At 45.4% G+C, this 27,066-nt stretch overlaps 1 protein-coding gene across 1 annotated transcript in view; it reads left to right on the plus strand.

Annotated features, from left to right (window-relative positions):
- Nucleotides 1–27,066, plus strand: part of RAB2A (RAB2A, member RAS oncogene family) — a 116,445-nt gene that overhangs the window by 14,219 nt on the left and 75,160 nt on the right. Inside the window, exon 2 of the mRNA XM_056522014.1 lies at nucleotides 26,414–26,485. Coding sequence (XP_056377989.1) covers nucleotides 26,414–26,485 — 72 coding nt within the window. The remainder of the gene's footprint in view (nucleotides 1–26,413; nucleotides 26,486–27,066) is intronic.

Here is a 27,066-nt window from a genome sequence, read left to right on the forward strand (position 1 = left end):
AACAAAGTTCAAACGTTTTCTGTAAGTCTTCACAAGGTTTTCACACACTGTTGCTGGTATTTTGGCCCATTCCTCCATGCAGATCTCCTCTAGAGCAGTGATGTTTTGGGGCTGTCACTGGGCAACACAGACTTTCAACTCCCTCCAAAGGTTTTCAATGGGGTTGCGATCTGGAGACTGGCTAGGCCACTCCGGGACCTTGAAATTCTTCTCATGAAGCCACTCCTTCATTGCCAGGGCCGGACTGGGACCAAAAATAGGCCCGGGCATTTTAGAATAAGCAGCCCATTGTTTTGTGGGAGTCCAAATGCTTGGACCCCCACCGATTACCTAATTTCAAGTGACTCTACAGCTGTTGCAAAGCTAGAATTCCCATCATGCCTGGAGAGCCTCAGGTATTATGGGAGGTGTAGTTTTGCAACAGCTGAAGAGCCACAGATTGGGGTACAGCATCACCCATCATCACTGCAGAACTAACAAGTGACTACAGCTCTGATGGGACAGTCAGGAGAATACACAATGATATCAGAGACCTGAGTGACGTCTTCTCTGTTGGTCCAGGCACCAAGTCTTCTTCCAGCAACATCTTCTCTGCAGAGTCTGACACTTGGACATCATTGGCTCCTCACTTTGTCAGCAGGTCCTCATCCTCTATATGAAAAAATAAATCATTATAACGCTGTCAGACACTGTGCCACCAGAATATATTCCTGACACACATTGTACCCTTAATAATAATACAGCCACACATTGTGTCTTCTCGGTTTGGCTAAATTCCATCCATGCACTGTCCTCCTTCATCTCCCTCCTCCAGACCCCTCTTTCCCCTTCTCCACTAGACCCCTCATTCCTCCTCCGTCCTTCTCCAGACCCCCCTGTCCTTCTCCAGACCCCACGGTCCTTCTCCAGACCCCACGGTCCTTCTCCAGACCCCACGGTCCTTCTCCAGACCCCACGGTCCTTCTCCAGACCCCACGGTCCTTCTCCAGACCCCACGGTCCACCTCAATCGTCCACCTCCATCCTCCAGACCCCTCTCTTTTCTCCTCCAGACCACTTTTTCCTTCTCCATCCTCCTCCAGACCCCTCTGTCCTCCTCTATCCACCTCCTCCAGATCCCTCTGTCCTCCTCACCCCTCTGTTCTCCTCCAGACCCCTCTGTCTTCTTCCATCCTCCTCCTCAAGACCTCTCTGTCTTCTTCCATCCTCCCCTCTAGACCCCTCTTTTCCCGACTCCTCCATCCTCCTTCTCCAGAGCCCTCTGCCCCCCCCCCCCCCCCCTTGACTCCTGAGGCCATGTAATTTGTGTGGAATGTCAGCAAATTCCGCACATTTGAATAATCTGGCAGGCACTAGGACTACTCAGAAATGCACCCGTAGATGGCAATGCATTTCCAAGCAATATCTGCAAAAGAATAGGGATTTCTGCAGCAGAAACATCTGCCGAGTAGATTCCACAGTGTGCACAGTGCAGCAGAATCCCATTGAGAGCAATGAAACTCTGCTGCAGCGGAATGTCCGTGTGGAATACTCCTGCAGAATTCCACATGGACATTCCGCCATGTAAACATACCCAGTTCCTCTGTTACACTCCCCAGCCACAACCCAAATCACTGCCAGACTTCTCTGTACCCCCCTCTCCCCACACCTAAGTCAGTCCTCTCCAGGCTCCTCTGTCACCTTTCCCCAGACCCCTGATTAAAATAGATTTGTATATGATCGGTGTATGTATGATATTTGATGTGTAAGTTTGATAGATGTTTGTATTATATACACATGTCATACATACGTATACACATCTATCATGCATACATCTATTTTATATACACATATCATACATACACACATCTATTATGCATACACACACATCTAACATGCATACACACAACATACACACCTATCACATACACATCTTTCATACATATAATACATACACGCATCATACATACATACACACATCATACATACATAACACAAACATAATACATAAAAAAGAGAAAAAAAAGTGTAATTTCAGCTACCAGGTTGGATGCTAGGTCGGTGCTGTAGTAGTTTTGAGTATATTTGCTGGTAGAAGAGCAAGGACTGTGGAGAGCGGGTCATGTCCTGTGTATCAGAACAAAGGAAAAAAGAAAGTTGCCTCCAGCTCTTCCAAGGAAAACAGTGCTTGTAGTATTAAAACATCAAACATTTAATCTGTTTGCATAAAAAAAAAAAAAAAGGTGGACATCAATCATAAAAGACAAGCGAAATGCCAAACACATTTCGAGCTACATTTAGCTCTTAATCATGGCTAGATGTAGCTCGAAATGTTCTGGAGTTATGTTTCTCTTTTATGATTGATGTCCACCTTTTTTATTTTTAATGTATACAGATTAAATGTTTGATATTTTAATATTACAAGCTAGGGCTGGGCGGTATACCGGTTCATACCGAATACCGAAATTTTTGGGCTGCACGATATGAATTTTTCCCATACCGCAATACCGGTTGGGCTCCTCCCCCTTGGGAATGAATTATCAGCCCAGCGCTGCGCTGTCCCCACATCGGGGAACTAATCATACGTGAGCCGCCTGCGCTGTTCTGCTCCCCCCCAATTAATTATCAGCCCAGTGGGGTACTACTCATATATGTCAAGCACTGCCCTCCTCTTTGTTGCGGGCCAACACCGGCGCTGGAACTCTATACTATACGCTAGTGGTCTCCAACCTGCGGACCTCCAGATGTTGCAAAACTACAACTCCCAGCATGCCCGGACAGCCAACGCTGTCCGGGCATGCTGGGAGTTGTAGTTTTGCAACAGCTGGAGGTCCGCAGGTTTGAGACCACTGCTGTACGCTGTATCCCTATGCCCGGGCTGCAAAAGATAAAGAAAATAAACTTTAACTTACCTACGTCTGCCTTACGCTGGGGATGGGAACGTCTGAGAGCCGTCAGCCTATCACTGGCCGCAGCGAAATCCCGCCCCGGCCAGTGATAGGCTGAGCCCACTGTCATGTAAGAAGCCGGCTTCTTACATGACAGTGGGCTCAGCCTATCACCGGCCAGGGCGGGACATCGCATCGGCTGGTGATAGGCTGACGGCTGTCCGACGTTCCAGTCCCCAGCGTGAGGCTGTTGTAGGTAAGTTAAAGTTTATTTTCTTTATCTTTTGCAGCGTTGGTTGTCCGGGCATGCTGGGAGTTGTAGTTTTACAACATCTGGAGGTCCACAGGTTGGAGACCACTGGCGTGCAGTATAGAGTTCCAGAGCCGGTGTTGGCCCGCAACAAAGAGGAGGAGGGCAGTGCTTGACATGTGAGTAGTATCCCGCTGGGCTGATAATTAATTGGAGGGGGGGCAGAACAGCGCAGGCGGGTCACATGATTGTGTGGGGGGGAGCAGAACAACGCTGGCGGGTAACATGATTTGGTGGGGGGGGAGCAGAAGAGCGCTCGCGGGTCACATGATTTGGGGGAGGGGGGTGAAAGAAATACCGTGGAACCACCATAAGTTAAAAAAAAATACCGTGATACACATTTTTGGGCATACTGCCCAGCTCTATTATAAGCACTGATTTCCTTGGAAGAGCTGGAGGTAACTTTCTTTTTTCCTTTATTCTGATACATAAAATTATATATATATACACACACACACACACACACACATCATACATACATAATACATAAATACAAACATCATACATACCATATGCATACACACATCATACATATATAATTCATCATATAAACATAATATATACATACATAATACATATGTAATACACATCATACATATTTCCAACCCCTCTTCCTTTCCCCTTCCCCTCTGAGTCACCTTACCACACATTCTCCTGACCTGCAGGGCGCGCCGACTCCGATCTGCTAAGGTGTGCTTTGCACCGGCCTCCACTTCTTCCTCATGCCGAGGTATGGCCATTCGGTGCCAGGAGTGGTTGGCAGGGCCATCTCAGGGAGTGGAAGCAGACGTGCAGATGTGCGCACCTGCGCGGGGCACGTCCATTCCCAGCAGCTCCTGCGTCTGCCGTTAGCGCAGCATTGTGCGGGCTGGGGAGGTCTAAAGTGCGGCCGGGGGAAGTGTGCATGGCCGGAGAAGCGGGGCAGGGCGGCCGGAGAAGGGGGACAGAGCAGCTGGAGCCGCACACAAAAAATAAAAATAAACATTGCTCCGAGACAGACGGCCAACTGGACGGGCCTGGCCCGTGTGGTGTGTTTGGGATCATTGTCATGCTGAAAGACCCAGCCACGTTTCATCTTCAATGCCCTTGCTGATGCAAGGAGATTTTCAGTCAAAATCTCAGGATACATGGCCCCATTCATTCTTTACTTTACACGGATCAGTCGTCCTGGTCCCTTTGCTGAAAAACTGCCCCAAAGCATGATGATTCCACCCTCACGCTTCACATTAGGGATGGTGATCTTTGGATGAAACTCAGCATTCTTTCTCCTCCAAACACGAAGAGTTGAGTTTTTACCAAAAAAATCTACTTTGGTTCCATCTGACCATATGACATTCTCCTTATCGTCTTCTGGATCATCCAAATGCTTTCTAGCAAACTTCAGATGGGCCCGGACATGTACTGGCTTAAGCAGGGGGACACGTCTGGCACTGCATGATTTGAGTCCCTGGTGGCGTAGTGTGTTACTGATGGTAGCCTTTGCTACTCTGGTCCCAGCTCTCTGCAGGTCATTCTCTAGGTCCCTCCCCCCTTCCCACTGTGTGGTTCTGGGATTTTTGCTCACCGTTCTTGTGATCATTTTGACACCATGGGGTGACATCTTGTGTGGAGCCCCAGGTCGAGGGAGATTATCAGTGATCTTGTATGTCTTCCATTTTCTAATAATTGCTCCCACAGTTGATTTCTTCACACCAAGCTGCTTGCCTATTGCAGATTCAGTCTTCCCAACCTATTGCAGGTCTACAATTTTTGTTTCTGGTGTTCTTAGACAGCTCTTTGGTCTTGGCCATAGTGTAGTTTGGAGTGTAACTGTTTGAGGTTGTGGACAGGTGTCTTTTATACTGATAACAAGTTCAAACAGGTGCCATTAATACAGGTAACGAGTGGAGGACAGAGGAGTCTCTTAAAGAAGTTAAGTAGTGCGGGGGATGCTGATCAGTTTGATGCCTACCGTGACCGGATCCTTGCCGCTGTTCGGCCGAAATCTTTGGCTTTCTTTATATGCTAATTAGGTGCTAACTGGCACAGGCGGGGTTACTGGCACTCTGACATCAGTGCCGCTCTTCTGCAGCGCCGGCCAGCTCATCAATATTCCTCCCCTCCCTTTGCCTCTGCCTCTTCATTACAGAGTGGGGAGAAGGAGAAGAGGGAGAGGCTGAGGGAAGGGAGGACTGTTGATGAGCTGGGCGGTGCTGCGGCCAGCGGTGCAGTTGTCAGAGTGCCAGTAACCCTGGACTGTGCCAGTTAGCACCTAATTAGCATATACAGAAAAACGAAGATTTCGGCCGAATGGCGGGACGGATCCGGGCACGGTAGGCATCAAACTTCTCAGCGTCCCCCGCACTACCAGCCAGTACCACTGGTTAGGGGGGGGGGGGGGGGGGTAGCAAGCTGAAAGTTTTCCTTGTAATGAAAATTACAGGCCTCTCTCATCTTTTTAAGGTGGAGAACTTGCACAATTGGTGGCTGACTAAATACTTCCCCCCCCCCCCCCCCCCCCCCACTGTATGTCCACAAAAAGCCTAAAATCTAGGGCACATCATTGTTTCCATAAAGTCACAGATTCCAGGTATAGCTGCATATGTTTGCATACATCACCTAGACTGGCAAAAAAGTGCTGCTCCTATAGGCAATGTCCTGGTGTATCCATATTTATAGCCAAGATCTCATAGGAATCATGTTTAAAGCAGCATTTGTCTTATTGCACAGTACATAGTATTGATTACACATATAGGTTATTGCACATAAGATATATATTGCACTCTTCCCGGGAAATGTGCCAATTGCGTAGGTGCTAGTCCAACAGTGCAGTATGCATAATGGGTGCTACATTGATAAAGAAAACCTGTGGTCCCTAACTTACTTCATTTGTCCATCCGAGTTGCCATCAGGTGGCTACTTCTTTTCTCCTAGATTCAGATTCAATGCGTTTCCCGCTGTTGGGTTCATCAGGAATCATGTTAAAACAGCATTTGTTTTAACGTAGAATGCTCCTGCTGTAGCGTGTATGAGACATGACACTGCTGGTGGCCATGTAGCCCTCTGCTTTCTGAGCTACTCTTATGTCATGGTAAAGCCCATATTTATACATGAGAGAAAATATACTCATTGGATGTGTAAGGCTGCTTTCACACCATAAAAATACTTCCGTTATAAACGTTGGTCATAAAAATCTTGAAAATCGTCCGTTAGAAAATCCATAACGGCCGTTAGATAATTCTGTTATAGTCTATGGGAATCTTCTAATAGCTGTTTTTACCCGTTATTGCCCATTATTAACGGGCGATAACGGGTTAAAACGGCTATTAGAAAAATCCCATAGGCTATATTGGGATTTTCCCGATTTTTCATGATTTTTATGACTGACGTTTATAATGGAAGTATTTTTATAGTGTGAAAGCAGCCCAAGATCACATCAGTTATAGCATTATAAAAACAGAACCTTACTAAGCTTTTGGACCTGGCCACTTGGAAAAAATTCGCTCCAACAAGAGAGAGAGAGAGTTGTCAATTTAAAGGGGTTATCCACCATAAGGTGATTTTAGTATCTACGTGGTAGACAGTAATGGACATGCTTAGGAAGGATTTGCACTTGTCTTGGGGCTAAATGGTTATGTTGTGAGATTACCATAATACTGTGGATAGCTTTTTGTGAACTTGTATTTCCTGTTTGACTTTTCTTTTTTTGACTACAAATCCCACAATTCCATTTTCCTCCCTCCCACACATCAGCCACCTCACCCATTGAAACATAAATGAGCCGCATCCATCAAAAGACCTGTGGTTTTCAGTCAGGGTGCCTACAGCTGTTGCATTAGTTGCAGATTGATCTCTCTCCCGCCAAGTGATCCCTCCACCCATTGAAGCAGACGGGCTCCCTGTCTTCAGCTAACTAGTGAGTCAGGTCTCGGCCGCATTGCAAGCTGGGAAAAATCCGAGACAACAGTAATTTTGTATGCTGGTAAAAATAGTGGGGTGAAAATCACTGAAGAATTGTGAGAAAACCGTCACACACAGGTACAGACACTATATCAAATAAAATAAATTCCCGGAATACCCCTTTAAGCTATGGAAAGGCATAGTATCCCCACTCATTTGTCAGGTGAAGGACCAGAGGAGATGAAAATTCTTACCTCCACAGTGCACATATGACATTGACATTTTGAACACTTTTCATTCCATCAGTAGAAAATAGGTTTAGGGGTAATAAAGTAATTTTTCACCCCTTTTTTTTATATATATATATATATTTTTTTTTTTTTTTTAAGTGCTCTATGCACTGAGGCTCTATGACATGCTCCCAGGTCACACATCAGGATGATTGACAAGCCTGGAGCCTGCACAAAGCCCTGCTTGTCCCGCCCTCACTTCCTGTATTTTGTCTCCTCACAGAGACACTCAGACAATAGCTGCAGGGACAGCATTTTTTCACCGAAATATATGCACATTTTATAACCATAGTATATCAACTGAAATCATGCCTTCTTGGTATGTTCTTTTTGAAAAACTTTCTGAAGACAAAAGACACAATTAAAAGTCTCTAAACAGCATCTGAGACAAACTGTGCGACAAATGTATAACCCAAAACCAGGGTAAAACCAATGATAAATTCCCCCCATTGAACCTGGTTATAGTTTTTGCAGAATTCCTCAGCAGAGTCCATTGAAGTCAATGGCACTCTGAATTCTGTCCAGAATATGGAGGGCGTTTACTAAGATGTGTGTGATTTTAGTAAATTTTTTAGTTTGCATGTTTTTTTGTGTGACTCCGCCAATTTTATTAAATGGTCACAGGGCATTTGATAAATTTTGTGGAGGATGCACATTTTCTCAAATTTCACTCTTTGCATACACCAAAAAGCTATGCTAGGTCTGGGCTGGTGTAGAATTGCGCCTTAATGGTGGGTTTTGCGACTGTCCTGTGACAGTCACAGTTGATAAATTCATTACCACTGCACAAGACTAACCCTTAACATCTGGTCTGTACGCTCTTTTAAAAAAAAAAAAAAGGTGTTAATCGAAAAGGCACAAAAAATAGCCTTAGGTGCAGTGTTGCGCCTAAATAGCGACAAATCAACGCAAAAAAAAACGCTCGAAACACCATAATAAATGCCCCCATATGTGTGTTTAACACAAGAAATTCTTCATGAATTCGGCCAAATTCCATACAAATTAGGGATCGACCGATATCGTTTTTTTAGGGCCGATACCGATAATCTGTGGAGGTTAGGGCCGATAGCCGATAACTTATACCGATATTTCGGTATAAGTTATCGGCTATTTACCCCCCCCACCGCTGCAGATCATTGATTTAAAGCGGGCACTTTAAATCAATAAACTGCATTGGCTTTTGCGGTACCATAGACCGCCGCCGCCACCCGCTTCTCTCCCCCTGCCTGACCGGGGGGCCTGAAACTTGACGTGTTTCTGGCTATAAAACACTCCTTCCTCAATGGCATAACAAGCATGTTAAAGAAAGTGTTTGCACAGTCAGCCTGGTAAATAAATACCTGATGAACACAATAATGCTGAAACAATAAGATGCACAGAACAATAAATATAACTTCTTATAACATCTGTGTAATACCTAGTCAAGAAAACATAAAATATGCATACACTGTATGAGCAAACCATGGGTATGGATCTGCCAGGGTTTTCTTGTCCATGGTTTGCTGATACAGTTTATGCATTCATGTATATTTTATATTTTCTTGTCTACATAGGACACATGTATTGAAAAAAAAATGTTCAAAAAGTTTTTTTATTGTTATATACAAAAACATAGTCAACTATGCTGTTTGTGTATACACAAAAAAATGTAGCCCAAGGGTACATTCACATGTAAATAAATAATCCAGTGAGTGTTTCCCTCAGCTGAAAATTCGCAAGTGCATTAAAGGGGTACTCCGCCCCTAGACATCTTATCCCCTATCCAAAGGATAGGGGATAAGATGTCAGATCACCGGGGTCCTGCTGCTGGGGACCCCCGGGATCTCAGCTGCGGCACCCCGCTATCATTACTAGGGATCGACTCATTATCGGTATGGCCGATATTATCGGCCGATAATCACGATTTTGGGCATTATCGGTATCGGCAATTATCTTGCCGATAATGCCCCGCCCCCCGCACCGCCCCCACCGCACCGCGACCGCCACCCCCTCGACCCGCCGCACCGCCGACCCACCGCACCCCCCACCGTGATGCTAGGCGGTATACCGGTATGGATTTTTTCCCCATACCGCTATACCGGTCGGGCCCCTCCCCCACCCTCCCAGTCAATAAAAAAATTAAACTTACCCGTAATGGGGGTGGTCCGGGCCATCCATCCATCGTTCCTGTAGTGTCCGGGGGCGTTCCGGGTGGAGGATGGTCCGGTCCGGGCTGTCCTTCTTCTCCCACGGTCTTTTTCTCCACTCCGGGCAGGCTCCGGCCTAGTACGCTGCATAGACGCCGCTACGCCGTGACGTCAGGTGCGTCGCTGCGCACGGGCGTCACTGCGCAGCGATGTCAATGCAGCGTACTAGGCCGGAGCCTGCCCGGAGTGGAGAAGAGGCCCGCCGGAGAAGAAGGACGGACCGGACCACCCGGAACGCCCCCGGACGCTACAGGAACGATGGATGGATGGCCCGGACCACCCTGACAGGTAAGGGGAGAGAAGCGGGTGGTGGCGGCGGCGGCCTATGGCCCCGCAAAAGCCACTGCAGATCATTGATTTAAAGCGCCCGCTTTAAATCAATGATCTGCAGCGGTGTCGCAGGGGGTTAAATAGCCGATAACTTATACCGGAATATCGGTATAGGTTATCGGCTATCGGCCCTAACCTGCACAGATTATCGGTATCGGCCCTAAAAAACGATATCGGTCGATCCCTAATCATTACTACACAGAGCAAACTCACTTGTAATGACAGGGGCCGGAGCATCGTTATGTCACGGCTCCGCCCCCTTGTGACGTCACGGCCCGCCCCCTTAATGCAAGTTTATGGGAGGGGGCGTGGTGGCCATCACTCCCCCTCCCATAGACTTGCATTAAGGGGGTGGGCTGTGACATCACGAGGGGGCGGAGACGTGTTGTCACGATGCTCCGGTCCCTGTATCGCTGGTCATTACGCACAGTGAGTCTGCTCTGTGCAGTATTGATAGCGGGGTGCTGCAGCCGAGATCTCGGGGGTCCCCAGCAGTGGGCCCCCTGGCGATCTGACATCTTATCCCCTATCCTTTGGATAGGGGATAAGATGTCTAGGGGCGGAGTTGCTCATTGACTTCAATGGGTATTATAATCTGCTTCCAGAAAATCTGAAAGCAGAATTTCAGCTGTGGGAAGCCTAGAGCGGATTATTTATGTGTGAATGTACCCTTTTTCACACCAAAAATGAATGTAGCCCTATGTCCCATTCACACTACAAATGTAGACTCCTGGGGAGACATTTTTCATTAGGTGTCTATTGTAGACACAGATCTACCCCTTTACACTGCTTGTCTAATTTACACTCTTGCTCAAGATTTTCAAGAGTTGTGCATGTACTTTGATAAATTTTGTGCAAATATAGAAACGCACCCCCCTCGCTCTTCCGTGCACTCCTTCTCTACCTCACACTTACAGAGCTGTGGAATTTTCCTGCGGTACACTGATTACATAGCTAGAAGTGCCGGAGCAGCAGTGTGTGCCGAACAAAACTCTGCACAATAGTAAAATCCTAAATCTACACAGAATGCCTGGGTTTAAAAAAAAAAAAGTAATTTTGCTTAAAAATCTGTCCCCTTACCTCTATATCAGTGTTTACCAACCAGAATGCCTCCAAGTGTTGCAAAACTTGGCATGCTGCGAGTTGCAGTTTTGCAAAAGCAAATGTGTGTGTGATCATGTACATGTTTCAGAAATTAGTGTGCTACATGTGTATGGAGCAGAGCTGAATGTGTGATTGTGTATTGTTATAAACACACTGGGGCCAATGAATTGTTATAAATATGCATGGGTGCATACATTTGGGGATCAAAATAGTAGTTTAAAAACCCTGCTGGGAGCCCTGAATGGCTCCTTGGTGCCGGTCATTCAGGGCTCCCAGCAGGGGATTTAAAAATGAAAGTTTACACAGTAGTATATACATCGCAGGGGAGCGCAGCATGCCACCTGCTCCCCTGCTTTATAACTGCTGATCACATCAGGTCTCAAGTGAGACCCGGAGCGATCAAACCCTTATCTCCTGTATTACTACCCCCTACATGGAACAGACTGATGTAGCCTCCTCAGCCGCCTGCAGACTCCTGCAGCTGGGGGAACTACTACTCCCATCATGAAAATGAGTTTTGTCCATGATGGGAGTAGTAGTCCTCAGTGTACAGAGCCCTACAAGCAGGGCTCTGGGCACTGAGGCTCTGTGACATGTTCCCAGCTCGCACATCAGGATGATTGCCAAGCCAGGAGCATGCGCTAACACACAGACGATAGCTGCAGGGACAGCATTTTTTCACCTAAAAATATACTATTTTTTTTTTTAACCAATGTATATTACAAATATACATATAATGGGACTATTGACAATATGTAAAAGGTTTTTGTTGATGACATGTACACTTTAAAAACAATATTTGGTGTGTCAGACACATTAAAAAGCTGTTGATAGCACCGGGTTTCTCTCCTGAGACTGATCGTGAGTTATTAGATATTGAAGTGGGCAGCATTGCACTCTGCTGCCCGGCCAGTCAAGAGATCCATTTATTTCCTAGACACTGTTCTTAAAGTATTAGTCAATAAAAGACTTTTGACATGTTTATCAGACATGTGTAAAAAAAAATTTCATGACAGTATTTCTTTTATTGTCAAGCAGTCAGATATAGATTTTTTTTTTCACCCTGCACAGCCTCCTTATTTTTATTTATTTTTGTTATGAAATATAATTACTGGAGTCCATTGTTTCTCCGCGCCACAGGCACGTACAGTGCAGAGATCTCACCAAACACTTGTTTGTCTTTTATAGGGGTTGTCCCACCATAACGTCGTATCTCCTATACACACAGTAGGGGACAAGTGTCTGAACAGGTGGGGTGGTACTGTTGGGACCACCCCTCAATCTCAACAAGAAGGTCCTGATTTTCCCAAGAGATCCTAGTGGCAGTGCACGTGTGAGACAGTCGGCCCATTCTCGAGAGCCCGGGGGTCCCAAAAGTTGGATTCCCTGCGATTAGACACTTTCAGAACCTTTTTACTTAGTGCAGTTGTGTATATCCTAAAATCAAGTTTTTACAATTAGTGGCTATTAAGTGCAGCAATTGCACAAGAAGTCACTCAATTCTGCCATTTATGACCACGTCTCTGTAAATGTGTATGATCAGCTGATTTATTTTTTATTTTTAATACTTTAGTTTCCTGGTGCCATCTCCAGTAGTGAACAGCTGAGGTAGTCTGATTCCTGTCTGGCTGTGTGTGAGCCTCTGAAGTGGAGTAACAAGCTTGTGTACATAAAATCCGGTCCTGCCACTAGAATGCCATAACAGACTGGCACTCTGTTTTACAGTATATTCCTAATCCCAATATTTACTCTACTAATACTAACTTTAATATGTTATAAAGCAATTGCTTTCATTAGAAAATTTTCAGTATTTCATACTGAAAAAGCCAGTCAAACAACTGCAACCCCCTCCGCCTGCTTGGACACATACTAGTCCTGCTGTGTCCATGCGTCATCACCTATGTCATAGACACACTTCCTTGATTGACAGCTGTGAGCGCAGGGCTCACAGCTAGAGGAAAAATCCTCCCACTGTCAGCTTGTGTCCCGTTACGGTCAGTGAGGACAAGCTGGGAGTTGTAGTTTTGCTAATGCTAGAGGAGATGTGAGCAGACAGCATACTGATGGAATAGGGCGGAGACTTGCACAGTGAGGCCACGCCCCATCCCTTTGAGAGGAATTCAGACTAGTGAGGTAAATTAAAAGTGTAATAAATTAAATAAAGGTGCTAGACACATAAAAATAGATGTACATGGTCAGGATTAGGTACAGCGTGATGTATAAAAAAAAAAAAAATTTTGTTGGATCTGACGGGTACACTTTAAAGTAAGTGTTCTGCTGAATTCTACAGCGTGCAGTGGTGGACACATAAGTTACATTGCTGGCCTTCTTACTAGGCGCATTGAGAATTGTGTATAAATCTGTACATAAAGTGAGAGCTTTATCAAAACCTGTATAACGGGGTAGAAAAGAGATCCCATAGCTCTATGTATTAGTGAGATCTCTGGGGCTGTGTGTGATGAATCACATACTATGCAGGTCACTGGAGGGAGACAGGAAAAGTGGTCTTTGAAGGAAAACGGTCATCTGTTCCTCCACATTAAACCCAATACACTGGGTTATAGTGTGGGTGAACAGAAGTCCGATGAGGGGTTAATGGGTTAAATACGTACCTGTACTCTGGAGATCTGTCCCTCCGAAGATCGGCATCCATCTTCAGTGAATTACGTGCTGGGGGCTCCTTTTACCCCCGAGGCAAGCCCAGAAATTCCCAGGCCGCATGTTACACTTTATAGTTCTACAGTTTAGGTTATGGTGCAACATGCTGGAAGTTGTAGTTTTGGTTTGGGCGTGTTTGCGTGCATCCGTGGGGCTCTTGGTCGGCGGGCGAGTATGAAGGGGGCGGGATTCTGGTGGTTCAATTTAGTGCGGGTGGCAAGAAGCCACTAAAAAATAAATAAAAAAATTAGCGCAACTGGCAGCAGCGCATCAGTATGAACCTGTATACCGCCCAGCACTAATACACACATCACACGTACACAGACATCATACACACATTAAATAGACACATACACACATCACACCATACATATACACCACACATATGCACACATCATACATAAACCGGCCACTGCCCCCCCACATCATACATTACATACACACATCACACATACACAGACATCATACACACATCATAAATGCACATACATCATACACACATCACATATGTACACATCATACATACACCCGACGCTGCCCCACCCCATACATTATTACACACATCACACATATACTCACACCATATACATATATATACAACCACCCTTTCCGCCGCCAGCATACTCTGGCTCATGATCTCTCTTTTCACACACAATAAAGACCGGCAGGCACCTCAGGGGCTAAGAGCAGACTTGTGCATGCCTGCGCAGTGCACGTCTGCAAATCTGCTCCCAGCAACAATCAAGTAGACAGGCCTGTACCACAGAAACGCCAGCGGGGAGGGGGCTCTGAGCAGCGGCCCCGGCTACTGAAATCAGCTGGGGTCCGCCGCCCCCTCCATACACCGAGTGCCGGCGTGAGATGCAGACTTGCATCCCATGCAAGTCTGCATCCGCACCTGCGCCTCACTCTGGCTTTAAAGAAAAATAAGAGGGAAGTTGGTCTGTCCCTGCTTGCCCAATACAGGGCTAAATCTATGAAAAATTCACCTGCCCGGGGCCTGGAACTACATGTCTCGGGCGTCGGGCGATAGGATTTCCACATCCCTGTATTGGGTTTAGAACAGATGACTGTTTTCCTTTTAACAGAGAAGGTGGAGTTACCAAAAGTCAGACTGCAATACATTCAGTTGTCTAATGACTGTGATTGTGGCCTGTCCATAGAAAGTGAAGAAACCAGAGCTGCAATGGGGCAATAAAAAAGGCTAATATGCTTGAAAATTACACTGGAGGGTGACTTTTTGGTGAACAGTGTTAGCTTAGTGGTGTGTATCACTCCAGAGCTGTATTTTCTTTCTGCTGCGTTTCCATTCTGACGGCACTGAGCAAAGGGACATCAGTTCCTTCATTTTAGGGGGATTGGAAATCTGATCAGTAAATTATAGGCATATTCTAACCATATTGATAGACCATATCAGAACAGAAACAGATTTGTTGAATTCTATAAATTTCGATGTTTTTAGATTTACATAGTTAGTATGGTTGAAAAGACATACGTCCATCAAGTCCAACCAGGAAAAACTTTAATTTTATTTATTTTTTTGTTTAACTGGCTCCAGAAAGTTAAACAGATTTGTAAATTATGTCTATAAAAAAAAATCTTAATCCTTCCAATAATTATCAGCTGCTGAAGTTGAGTTGTTCTTTTCTGTCTGACAACAGTGCTCTCTGCTGACTCCTCTGTCTCAGGAACTGTCCGGAGCATAAGAAGTTTGCTATGGGGATTCACTCCTACTCTTGACCGCTCCCGAGAGAGGTGTCATCAGAGAGCAGTTAGACAGAAAATAACAACTCAACTTCAGCAGGTTATAAGTACTGGAAGGATTAAGATTTTTTTTAATAGAAGTAATTTACAAATCTGTTTAACTTTCAGGAGCCAGTTGATATATAAAAAAACAAGTTTTTTTCCCTGGAATACCCCTTTAATAAGGTGGGAATGTTTCTTTTTATTGACTATTTACTCTGTCCAGCCTGTTTACTTCGGACGGCAGGAAGTCTTGTCTGTCTGAACAAGCAATTGTTCTGTTTTGTCTGCCGTCAGGGGAAACAACTGGTGAGATTACATTAAAAAAAAAAAAAAAAAGGGATTCAGTAGGAATCGACCGATATCGTTTTTTTAGGGCCGATACCGATAATCTGTGGAGGTTAGGGCCAATAGCAGATAACTTATACAGTGACCCCTTGACCTGCGATAGCCCCGACATACGATCTTACCTGTCCTCGGGGCTCCGGCGCGTCCTATTCGGGATCCTCTGCATCGTCGGCGCTCGCCATCGACGTCATCACGTCGCTGCGCACGCCGTCCCGTCATCCAATAGGAGCGGCGTGATGGCGGAAGCAGAGGCCTTGCCGGAGCGTCGGGGTCGCGGCTACATCGATGGACGGCGGCATCCAGGGCAGCGGTGACTGTCCGGAGCGGCGGGGACAGGTGAGTACAACTTCCTATACCAGTGGTCTTCAACCTGCGGACCTCCAGATGTTGCAAAACTACAACACCCAGCATGCCCGGACAGACGTTGGCTGTCCGGGCATGCTGGGTGTTGTAGTTTTGCAACATCTGGAGGTCCGCAGGTTGTAGACCACTGTCCTATACTTTACATTGCACGGATCCCTCAACATGCGATGGTTTCAACAAACGATGGTCCGTTTGGAACGGATTACCATCGTATGTTGAGGGACCACTGTACCGATATTCCAGTAGAAGTTATCAGCTATTTACCCCCTCACCGCTGCAGATCATTGATTAAAAGTGTTTAAGTCAATGAACTGCAGCGGCTTTTGCGGTGCCATAGACCGCCGCCACCCGCTTCTCTCCCCCTCTTTCATGTGTAGGACACATCGCACTCTACCAAGCTTTTGCATCCTGCAGTTGTTTCACTGATGTGGAACAGACCAAATGTGACCACCAGTAGGCTAGATTTGGCCTATTTAACCCTTTGGGTAACGCTCTGGTATACCTTTTTAACACTATCCTGATGTATATTTGTGTATATAACCAAAACCACTAATACAGTATGTACAATGGCCCTGATTTAACAATCTGTCTGTGACAGAAACTGGAGTGATTTTCCCAAGCAACCAATCACAGTTCATGTTTTATATCTTAACCCCTTAAGGACCGGGCAGGGATCGGACCGGGATGCCTGCTGAAATCGTTCAGCAGGCATCCCGTGCAAACGCCCAGGGGGGTCATCAGACCCCCCCCCCCCATGTCGGCGATCACGGCAAATCGCAAGTGAATTCACACTTGCGATTACGGGTCTATAGTGACCCGGAATATAAGGGGGATCGCGGTTGTCTAAGACACCCACGATCCCCCTGAAGTCACAGGAGTGAGGTGGCAGGGGTGCCACCTCTCCTATCCCTGCTATTGGTGGTCTAGACGCAACCACCAATAGCAGATTGGGGGCGGGGGGGTTTAACTTTCGTTTTCCCCGTCCTGCCCACCCACAATAGGCGGGGCAGGATGGGGGAAACGACGGGGACCAGCGCCGAAGATCCACTTACCGATCCGGGCGGGCGATGGAGGCTGCAGGCGACGGAGATCGGCGGGCGGCGATGACGTGCAGCTGGATCCGACGGAGGCCGGGGAGTTGCCTAGCAACATCTGGAGGGTACAGTTTGAGACCATTATACAGTGGTCTCTAACTGTAGCCCTCCAGCTGTTGCAAAACTACAACTCCCAGCATGCCCAGACAGCTGTTTGGGCATGCTGGGAGTTGTAGTTTTGCCATAGCTGGAGGGCTACAGTTTGAGACCACTATATAGTGGTCCCTAAACTTTAGCCCTCCAGATCTTGCAAAACTACAACTCCTAGCATGCCCAAACAACTGTTTGCTGTCAGGGCATGCTGGAATTTGTAGTTTTGCAACAGCTGGAGGACCACAGTTTGGAGATCACCTTGCAGTGTTCTCTAAAACTGTAGCCCTCCAGATGTTGCAAAACTGCAAATGCCAGCATGTCCAAACAGCTGTTTCGGCATGCTGGGAGTTGTAGTTGCGTACCTCCAGCTATTGCATAACTACACCTCCCAGCATGCCCTTCGGCGATCAGTACATGCTGGGAGTTGTAGTTTTGCAACAGCTGGAGGCACACTGGTTGGAAAATACTGAGTTAGGTATCAGAACCTAACTGAAGGTTTTCCAACCAGTGTGGCTCCAGCTGTTGCAAAAGTACAACTCCCAGCATGCACGGTCTGTCAGTGCATGCTGGGAGTTGTAGTTTTGAAACAGCAGGAAGTTTGTCCCCCCCTTGTGAATGTACAGGGTACATTCACACAGGCAGGCTTACAGTAAGTTTCCTGCTTCAAGTTTGGGCTGCTGCTAATTTTTCACCGCAGCGCAAACTCCTAGCGGGAAACTCACCGTAACACGCCAGTGCGAATGTACCTTAAAAACACTATACGAGCACATAATAAAGAGTAAAACACTACTTATACACCCCCTTAAACTGCAAACCCCCCCCCCCCCCCCCCAATAAAAATGAAAAACGTATTGTATGGCAGTGTTTCCAAAACAACAACTCCCAGCATTTCCGGACAGCCACTGACTATCCAGGCATGCTGGGAATTTAGCAACAGCTGGAGGCACCCTGTTTGGGAATCACTGGCGTAGAATACCCCTATGTCCACCCCTATGCAATTCCTAATTTAGTCCTCAAATGCACATGGCGCTCTCTCACTTTGGAGCCCTGTCGTATTTCAAGGAAACAGTTTAGGGCCACATATGGGGTATTTCTGTACTCGGGAGAAATTGCACTACAAATTTTGGGGGCTTTTTCTCCTTTTACCCCTTATGAAGAGGAAAAGTTGGGGTCTACACCAGCTTAGTGGGGTGTAAATACTCACTGCACCCCTTATGAAATTCTGTGAGGGGTGTAGTTTCCAAAATGGGGTCACATGTGGGGGGGTCCACTGTTCTGGCACCACGGGGGGCTTTGTAAACGCACATGGTCCCTGACTTCCATTCCAAACAATTTTTTTCCCAAATGCTCAATGGCGCTCCTTCTCTTCTGAGCATTGTAGTTTGCCCGCAAAGCATTTTACATCCTAACATGGGGTATTTCCATACTCAGAAGAGATGGGGTTACAAATCCCTTGTAAAAAAAAAATGTAAATTTGAGGGGAAAACTAGCATTTTAGTGAACGAAAAAAAAAATCATTTTCACATCCAACTTTAACGAAAAGTCGTCAAACACCTGTGGGGTGTTCAGGCTCACTGGACCCCTTGTTACGTGCCTTGAGGGGTGTAGTTTCCAAAATAGTATGCCATATGTTTTTTTTTTTTTTTTTTGCTGTTCTGGCACCATAGGGGCTTCCAAAATGTGACATGCCCCCCAGAAACCATTTCAGAAAAACTCACTCTCCAAAATCCCACTGTCGCTCCTTCCCTTTTGAGCCGTCTACTGCGCCCGCTGAACACTTGACATACACATATGAGGTATTTTCTTACTCGAGAGAAATTGGGTTACACATTTTAGGAAGATTTCTCTCCTTTTACCCCTTGTAAAAATGCAATAACTGGGTCTACAAGAACATGCGAGCGTAAAAAATGAAGATTTTGAATTTTCTCCTTCAATTTGCTGCTATTCCTGTGAAACACCTAAAGGGTTAACAAACCTTTTGAATTTCATTTTGAATACTTTGAGGGGTGCAGTTTTTATAATGGGGTCATTTATGGGGTATTTCTAATAAGAAGGCCTTTCAAATCCACTTCAAAACAGAACTGGTCCCTGAAAAATGTTAATTTTGAAAATTTTGTGAAAAATTGGAAAATTGCTGCTATACTTTGAAGCCCTCTGGTGTCTTCCAAAAGTAAAAACATGTCAACTTTATGATGGAAACATTAAATAGACATATTGTATATGTGAATCAATATATAATTTGTTTGGAATATTCATTTTCCTTATAAGCAGAGAGCTTCAAAGTAAAAAAAAAAAAATGCTACACTTTAAATTTTTTCATCAAATTTAGCAATTTTTCACCAAGAAATGATGCAAGTATCGACAAAATTTTACCACTAACATAAAGTAGAATATGTCACGAAAAAACAGTCTCGGAATCAGAATGAAAGGTAAAAGCATCCCAGAGTTATTAATGCTTAAAGTGACAGTGGCTAGATGTGCAAAAAAAGCCGTGTCCTACAGTGAAAATTGGCTGGGTCCTTAAGGGGTTAAGGAGCTTTGGTAAAATGAAAGCTGAGCCGTGATTGGTTGCTGCGGGCAAATCGCTGTGGGCAAATTTCGGACTTAGACAGATTGATAAATCAGGGCCAGTGTGTTCAGAAATTCCTGTCACATCTCACTCTTTTCTATGCCGATTGTAATGTTCTCGTCCTCATGTTTGACATCCAGATGAGGCTGGGTTTACACCACGTTTTTGCAATTCAGTTCCCTTTATCAGGTATTTAACGGAACGCAGATTCCTCAAAACCTGACTAAACTATCAAAATGTGTGTACAAATTTAAATCTGTATACGGTTTGAAAAATTTGTCCATTGCATCCGTTTTTTTAATTTAAAAACATTTTGGTTTTTAACTTTTCACTCCATTTTGAATAAAGTTTCACTTGTTTGATTGAAAGTCCAAGAAAAAAAACTGTGCAAAGTCAAAAACTGTATGGTAAAAACTAGGCATCGACCGATTATCGGTATGGCCGATATTATCGGCCGATAATCACGATTTTGGGCATTATCGGTATCGGCAATTATCTTGTCGATAATGCCCCGCCCCCCCGCATCGCCCGCACCGCGACCGCCACCCCCCGACCCGCCGCACCGCGTCGCACCCCCCACCGTGATGCTGGGCGGTATACCGGTATGGATTTTTGCCCATACCGCTATACCGGTCGGGCCCCTCCCCCACCCTCCGAGTCAATAAAATAATTAAATTTACCCGTAATGGGGGTGGTCCGGGCCATCCATCCTTCCTTCATGTAGTGTCCGGGGGCGTTCCGGGTGAAAAGTGAACCGGTCCGGGCTGTCCTTCTTCTCCGGCGGTCATCTTCTCCACTCCGGGCAGGCTCCGGCCTAGTACACTGCATAGAGGCCGTGACGTCAGGTGCGTCGCTGCGCACGGGCGTCACTGCACAGCGGCGTCTATGCAGCGTACTAGGCCGGAGCCTGCCCGGAGTGGAGAAGATGACCGCCGGAGAAGGACAGCCCGGACCGGTTCACTCTTCACCCGGAACGCCCCCGGACACTACATGAACGATGGATGGATGGCCCGGACCACCCTGACAGGTAGGGGAGAGAAGCGGGTGGTGGCGGCGGCCTATGGCCCCGCAAAAGCCGCTGCAGATCATTGATTTAAAGCGCCCGCTTTAAATCAATGTTCTGCAGCAGTGTCGCAGGGGGTTAAATAGCCGATAACTTATACCGTAATATCGGTATAAGTTATCGGCTATCGGCCCTAACCTGCACCGATTATCGGTATCGGCCCTAAAAAACCAATATCGGTCGATCCCTAGTAAAAACCAGATGGAACCGGACCTACATACGGTTCTGTATGGTTTCCATTGACTCCCATGTTTAAAAAAAAAAAAAAAAAAAAAAGGATACGTTTCAATGCGGTTTTTCACCTGGACCAAAAACCGTGGTAGGCTTCGGTTTTGGGTACGGGAAAAAAACTGAGAAAACTGTACAAGACGCAAAATGGATGCAATCAGATGCATCTTTTGGTATATGTTTTTTAATGGAGAGTCAATACATATGGTTTTCGATACAGTTCTGTACGGTTTTCAAATTGAAAACTAATACGGGAACCGTATTGCAAAAAAGTGGTGTAAACCCAGCCTAACTGATATATAATGGAGAAAGGACTTCCAAGGGATGAATGGCTTTGAACGGCGCTGACCAGGAACAGAAGCATGAGGTAAAACAGCAGGTTTATTTGGATTTCCCACAATGCAACGCGTTTCACCGCACCATTGTTGCCTGGTCAGCGCCGTTCAAAGCCATTCATCCCTTGGAAGTCTTTTCTCCATTTTAGCTCTGTGATTGGGAAGGCTGCAGACTGGACATCATTACCCCTCCACGCTTACCGTTGTTGTGTGTGGGGTCACTCAACCACCGATGGTAAGAGTTCCTAGTTTTTATACTAGATTACCTGAAGGCGGTTTTACGCTATGGAGCGCTCTCCTTTTCTCCTTTAACTGATGTATAGACTTGTACCAGTATAGTAAGTGTTGTGTTGACAGATCGTTTGTTTCCTCTGCTGCACATTTCTGTAGACGTGACTCCTTGAAGATGGTGCGTATGTGTTTACACACTGATTCCTCAAGCTCCCTTACACCACATAAGCTCATGTGACTTGTCACGCTGCTAGTATACCGCCATCTCAATCCCTCACAGAACAGATTGTGCAATAGAAAACATCTAAGATTTCAGCTCAAACACAGTCTCTTCCAGCTTCAGTGCAGCCTGTTAGTACTGTCCGGGAATTATACATTTACTGGTACCACTTATGTTACATGCAGACGGGTGTCATGAGCTCCAACCATGGCCCAATTGATCAGTACATCCTAGGAACAAAGCTGAGGCATTCTGATGGATTTCTGAGGCTATAAAACTAAGTAAAATATCTCAAAGCATGGACTATGTGAAGGGGGTAAAAGATGACACAACAAACCTAACATCATACTTAGTGTTTTCACCAAACACGTGAAAATTAAGACAGGACTGGAAATGCCTAATTTTAACCCCTTAAAGGGGTACTCTTTATATATATATATATATTTTTTTTTAAATCAACTGGTGCCAGAAAGTTACAGATTTGTAAATTACTTCTATTAAAAATCTTAATCCTTCCAGTACTTATTAGCTGCTGAATACTACAGAGGAAATAATTTTCTTTTTGGAACACAGAGCTCTCTGCTGACATCACAAGAACAGTGCTCTCTGCTGACACCTCTGTCCATTTTAAGAACTGTCCAGAGTTGGAGAAAATCCCCATAGCAAACATATGCTGCTCTGGACAGTTCCTAAAATGGACAGAGATGTCAGCAGAGAGAACTGTGCTCGTTATGTCAGCAGAGATCACTGTGTTCCAAAAAGAAAATAATTTCCTCTGTAGTATACAGCTGGGGGCACACTGGTTGCAAAACACTGAGAATTTACTTAAATGGGCAACAGCTGGAGGCACACTGGTTGCAAAACACTGAGAATTTACTTAAATGGGTACTGTCAGATACAAATACTTCTGATATGTTGTAAAGCATGTAATACCAATAAGTTTTGCATTTGCTTACATTAGAAATTTTTCAGTATTTCATACTGAAAAAGCCAGTCAAACAACTGTTTTTACTAGTATCATTTTCAGCTACAATTGACTTTTAGTGGCTACGTTTTACCTTTTTTTTTTTGTCTGAAGACTGACTAAATACTGCCATTTTCAGATATAGAGCGAGAGCACATGCTGACCAAAACAATCCCATAGACTTACATTGTAAGTTTGTCTAGTTAGCCCCTCCTTCTACTGACTCATTCTAGCGAATGGACAGGGTCTCATCGCTCAGACTGCGACTGATCAAAACATTTCACTTTAGTGCGGTATATTATGTCTGTCAGTGTTAGTCTGACAAGCAGTGTATACTCAATACTCATTGCCATAAATACACGTCACTAAGGTGCTTAAATTCTTCTTGCATAATTTTTTTGTACCAATGCAGTACACCCTTTTCTACTATTCTAAAGTGTTCTAGTGCATGGATTAGTTCTTAAGATGCATCTCATGGGCTAACTGGCCAGTCATGTGACCTCTACTATTTATCACTGTGTACCGTATCTATGGATAGTAACTCATTGAGGAGCAGGATTTATACAGCACTACTTCCTTTAGCTGCAGGGAGCAGGTAATGTAAGCTTTGGACTGTTGCTGGGCCTTGCAGACCTGGCTGGTGACTTTAGGAATAAAGAACTTACGAGCACACCATTGTTACATGAGGATCTATTCACACGGCAGAATTTCTGCTTGTGGAATTACGCCTCAAATTTAAGCCTATAGACTTCTATGGGGTTCCGGACTCCCATTCACACTTCTGAATTTCAACTTCCGTATTTCATGTGCTCCTCTCCTTCACAGTTTTTTTAAATGTTTTTATTATTACTATAAGTCCAGTTATTACACATCAGAATTTTCGATCTTTTTTAGGCTTCTCTTTTTTTTTGTCATACATGTACATGTAGACCAGTCTGACAATGGTGGAAATGGGAAAAGAGTTGCTGGCGGTGAGAGAGGGTGGTTTGGGGAAAATATTGCTGCAGGTGAAGAAGAGGACAGATAAAAAGTGGAAGAATGTTGCTGCAATTAGAGAAGGGGTGGTTTGGTAGTAAGTGCTTTTATTGATTGCGGGGGGGGGGGGGGGAGAGGACTGTACTGCGGCCAGTGGTGGCTAGAATGGGGACAGAAAGGCTACCAGTGTGCTGCACTTTCATGTTTAACACAGCTGGAGAGGGATGTTAGGTTGCAGTGTGGTGATTGTTTTGCCCTGTTGGAAAGAGATTTGGTGCTGCATTGTGGTAAATATTTGCTATTTAAGGAGAGTTATTTTGTGCTGTGGTGTGTTTTAGAGCTGCTGGAGAGGTATTTAGTGCTGCTCTGTGGTAATAGTTTGGTGCTGTTGGGGAGGTATTTTGTGCTGCACTGTAGTGTTTGTCGCTGCTAGGGGTTATTGTGTACCTGGTGGTTTCTGGTTGTTACTGTTAAGAATAATATGGGTGTTGTATTGCAGTATTTTCTGTTGCACAGTAGTATTTGTTTATTGCTTGGGCCCAAGGGGCTTCAGACAATGCAGCTTAAAATGTGTAAAAACCTGTGGCATCTTAGTGATGATGAGCAATTGCTTCAGCAAACAGGGAGAGTCTAGAGCAGGTATAGGCAACCTTCGGCACTGCAGATGTTTTGGACTACATCTCCCATGATGCTTTGGCAGCATTTTGGATGAAAGAGCATCATGGGAGATGTAGTCCAAAACATCTGCAGTGCCGAAGGTTTCCTAGAGTCTGGTCTAGAGTATTTACTTATAACTAGAGCTATGAGGCAAACCACAACCATATCTGCTACCAAAATACAGTATACAGCGTGTGGCGCCAGTTAATGAGAAGACATGTCTGGTCCTAGCACCAGATGACTAAACCATATGTTGTGTCAAGGATAATATGAGAGTATGGAAAGGTTCTGCGCTGCTCTAGAGGCCGTGATAATAAATGTATCCGTGCAGGATCACATCAAAGGCTAGGCACACCAAAGATGAGGTTAGAATGTTACTACCACAATGGAGACATGTCAGATAACAGAGCAATGGAGCCTTATTTTCTCTTCACATTTAAGACATTCTGCTGAGCATGCATGTGTATGGAGAGTAGCCGACAGCTGTCTAAAGTGTATGACCAGTTTAAGGAATGGTCTTTAGTAGATTTATAGTAATGTCAAAAAATGCCACTTAATACTTCACAATCATGGGAATCTTCATGCAAGTTTCTATTAATGTGTGGAGTTTTGTAAAAAAAAAAAAATGCACATTAGTTTATGGCTTGTATTTTGACCTATGAAGAGTTTGTGTGCACAGATGTTCCAGAAAGGGAAGGTTCAAAGACTTGCAGATCTGATACATGCCTCTTAATGGCTATGTCTGCATGTGTACATCATTGCACATTTACTAGAACTAAAGAGACAAAAATTCTCCATGGCCACAGTTAGGGCTGGGCGGTATACTGGTTCATACCGAATACTGAAGTTTTTGAGCTGCACGATATGAATTTTAACCCATACCGCAATACAGGTTTGGCCCCTCCCCCTTGGGAATGAATGAATTGTCAACCCAGCGCTGCGCTGTCCCCACATCGGGGAACTAATCATATGTGACCCGCGAGTGCTGTTCTGCCCCCCAATGAATTATTAGCCCAGCATTGCACTGTCCCCATTGTGATACTACTGACATATGTCACCCGCAAGCGCTGCCCTCCTTGTCCTCCTGTTTGTTGCGGCCGCCAACGCTGACACTCTCTATACCAGTGGTCTTCAACCTCCAGATGTTGCAAAACTACAACTCCCAGCATGCCGGGAGTTGTAGTTTTGCAACATCTGGAGGTCCGCAGGTTGAAGACCACTGCTCTATACTGTACCCCTATGCCCAGGCTGCAAAAGGTAAACAAAATAAACTTTAACTCACCTTCCCCGTTGGTCCGGACCAGCTTCCAAGGGAATGGAACGTCGGAAAGCCGTCAGCCTATCACCGGCCGCAGCGATGTTCTGCCTCGGACGGTGATAGGTTGAGCCCATTGTCATGTAAGAAGCCGGCTTCTTAAATGACAGTGGGCTCAGCCCATCACCGGCCGAGGCGGAACATCGCTGCGGCCGGTGATAGGCTGACGGCTGTCTGATGTTCACGTCCCCAGGAAGAGCGTAAGGCCAACGTGGGAACATGCGTTAAAGTTTATTTTTGTTTACCTTTTGCAGCCCTGGCATAGGGATACAGTATAGAGTGTCAGCAGCGGCAGCCGCAACAAACAGGAGGACGAGGAGAGCAGTGCTTGCGGGTGACGTGAGTAGTACCCTGATGGGGACAGCCCAGCGCTGGGCTAAAAAAAATTTGGGGGGGGGGGGGGATACAGTTATATACCGTGGAACCGCCATAAGTTACAAAAATACTGCGATACACATATTTGGCCATACTGCCTAGCCACAGTGCAGGAAACGGAGTCAGGGAGTCCACTAATGTTCTGTTTAGATGGTAATGTGGAAAAGTATGCTGTGTGTCTTTATATTAAAGTTTTTCCTTTTTGTCTCGGCTACAGGTGTTGGTAAATCATGCCTACTATTGCAGTTCACAGACAAGAGGTTCCAGCCGGTTCACGACCTGACAATTGGTAAGTTGATGACTATAAGTGGTCCTGCTTTATGTGGGTAGAACTGACAGTCATAGATGTTAAATAGGAATGGCTTAATGTTCCTTTACAGGGGCCGATTGAGCAAATGAGCAGGTAACCGGCCAATCTACAAGTACCATCGATCAGTCCTTTGTCAGCTGAATCTTTTCTGTGGCAATTAAGATTTTCTTTACCAGCCATACGTTGCCATGTGTGAACAGTGGTTGTGGCCCAACAAGTTTAATTTGTTGTCACTTAGTGTACAATGTTTTTTTGCCAATTGACAAATCGTGCAGCTCTGTGCCTGTCCTCTTTCAAAATTACATTAATTTAAAATTTGTCACCTAAATGCCTGAACTGGGAGCCTATATAACTACAGTGGTCCCATATGTGGGTGATCTGCGGGCACACAACATGGTTCAGAAGTGAGAGCGCACTATGTACATTTGAGGCCTAAATTGGTGATTTGCACAGGGGTGGCTGATTTTACAGCGGTTCTGACATAAACACAAAAAAAAATAAAAAATCGCCCACATGTGACCCCATTTTGGAAACTTCACCCCTTCACATAACATAACAAG

This window comes from Hyla sarda, chromosome 5 (genome assembly GCF_029499605.1).
Source record: "Hyla sarda isolate aHylSar1 chromosome 5, aHylSar1.hap1, whole genome shotgun sequence".
Taxonomy (NCBI): Eukaryota; Metazoa; Chordata; class Amphibia; order Anura; family Hylidae; genus Hyla; species Hyla sarda.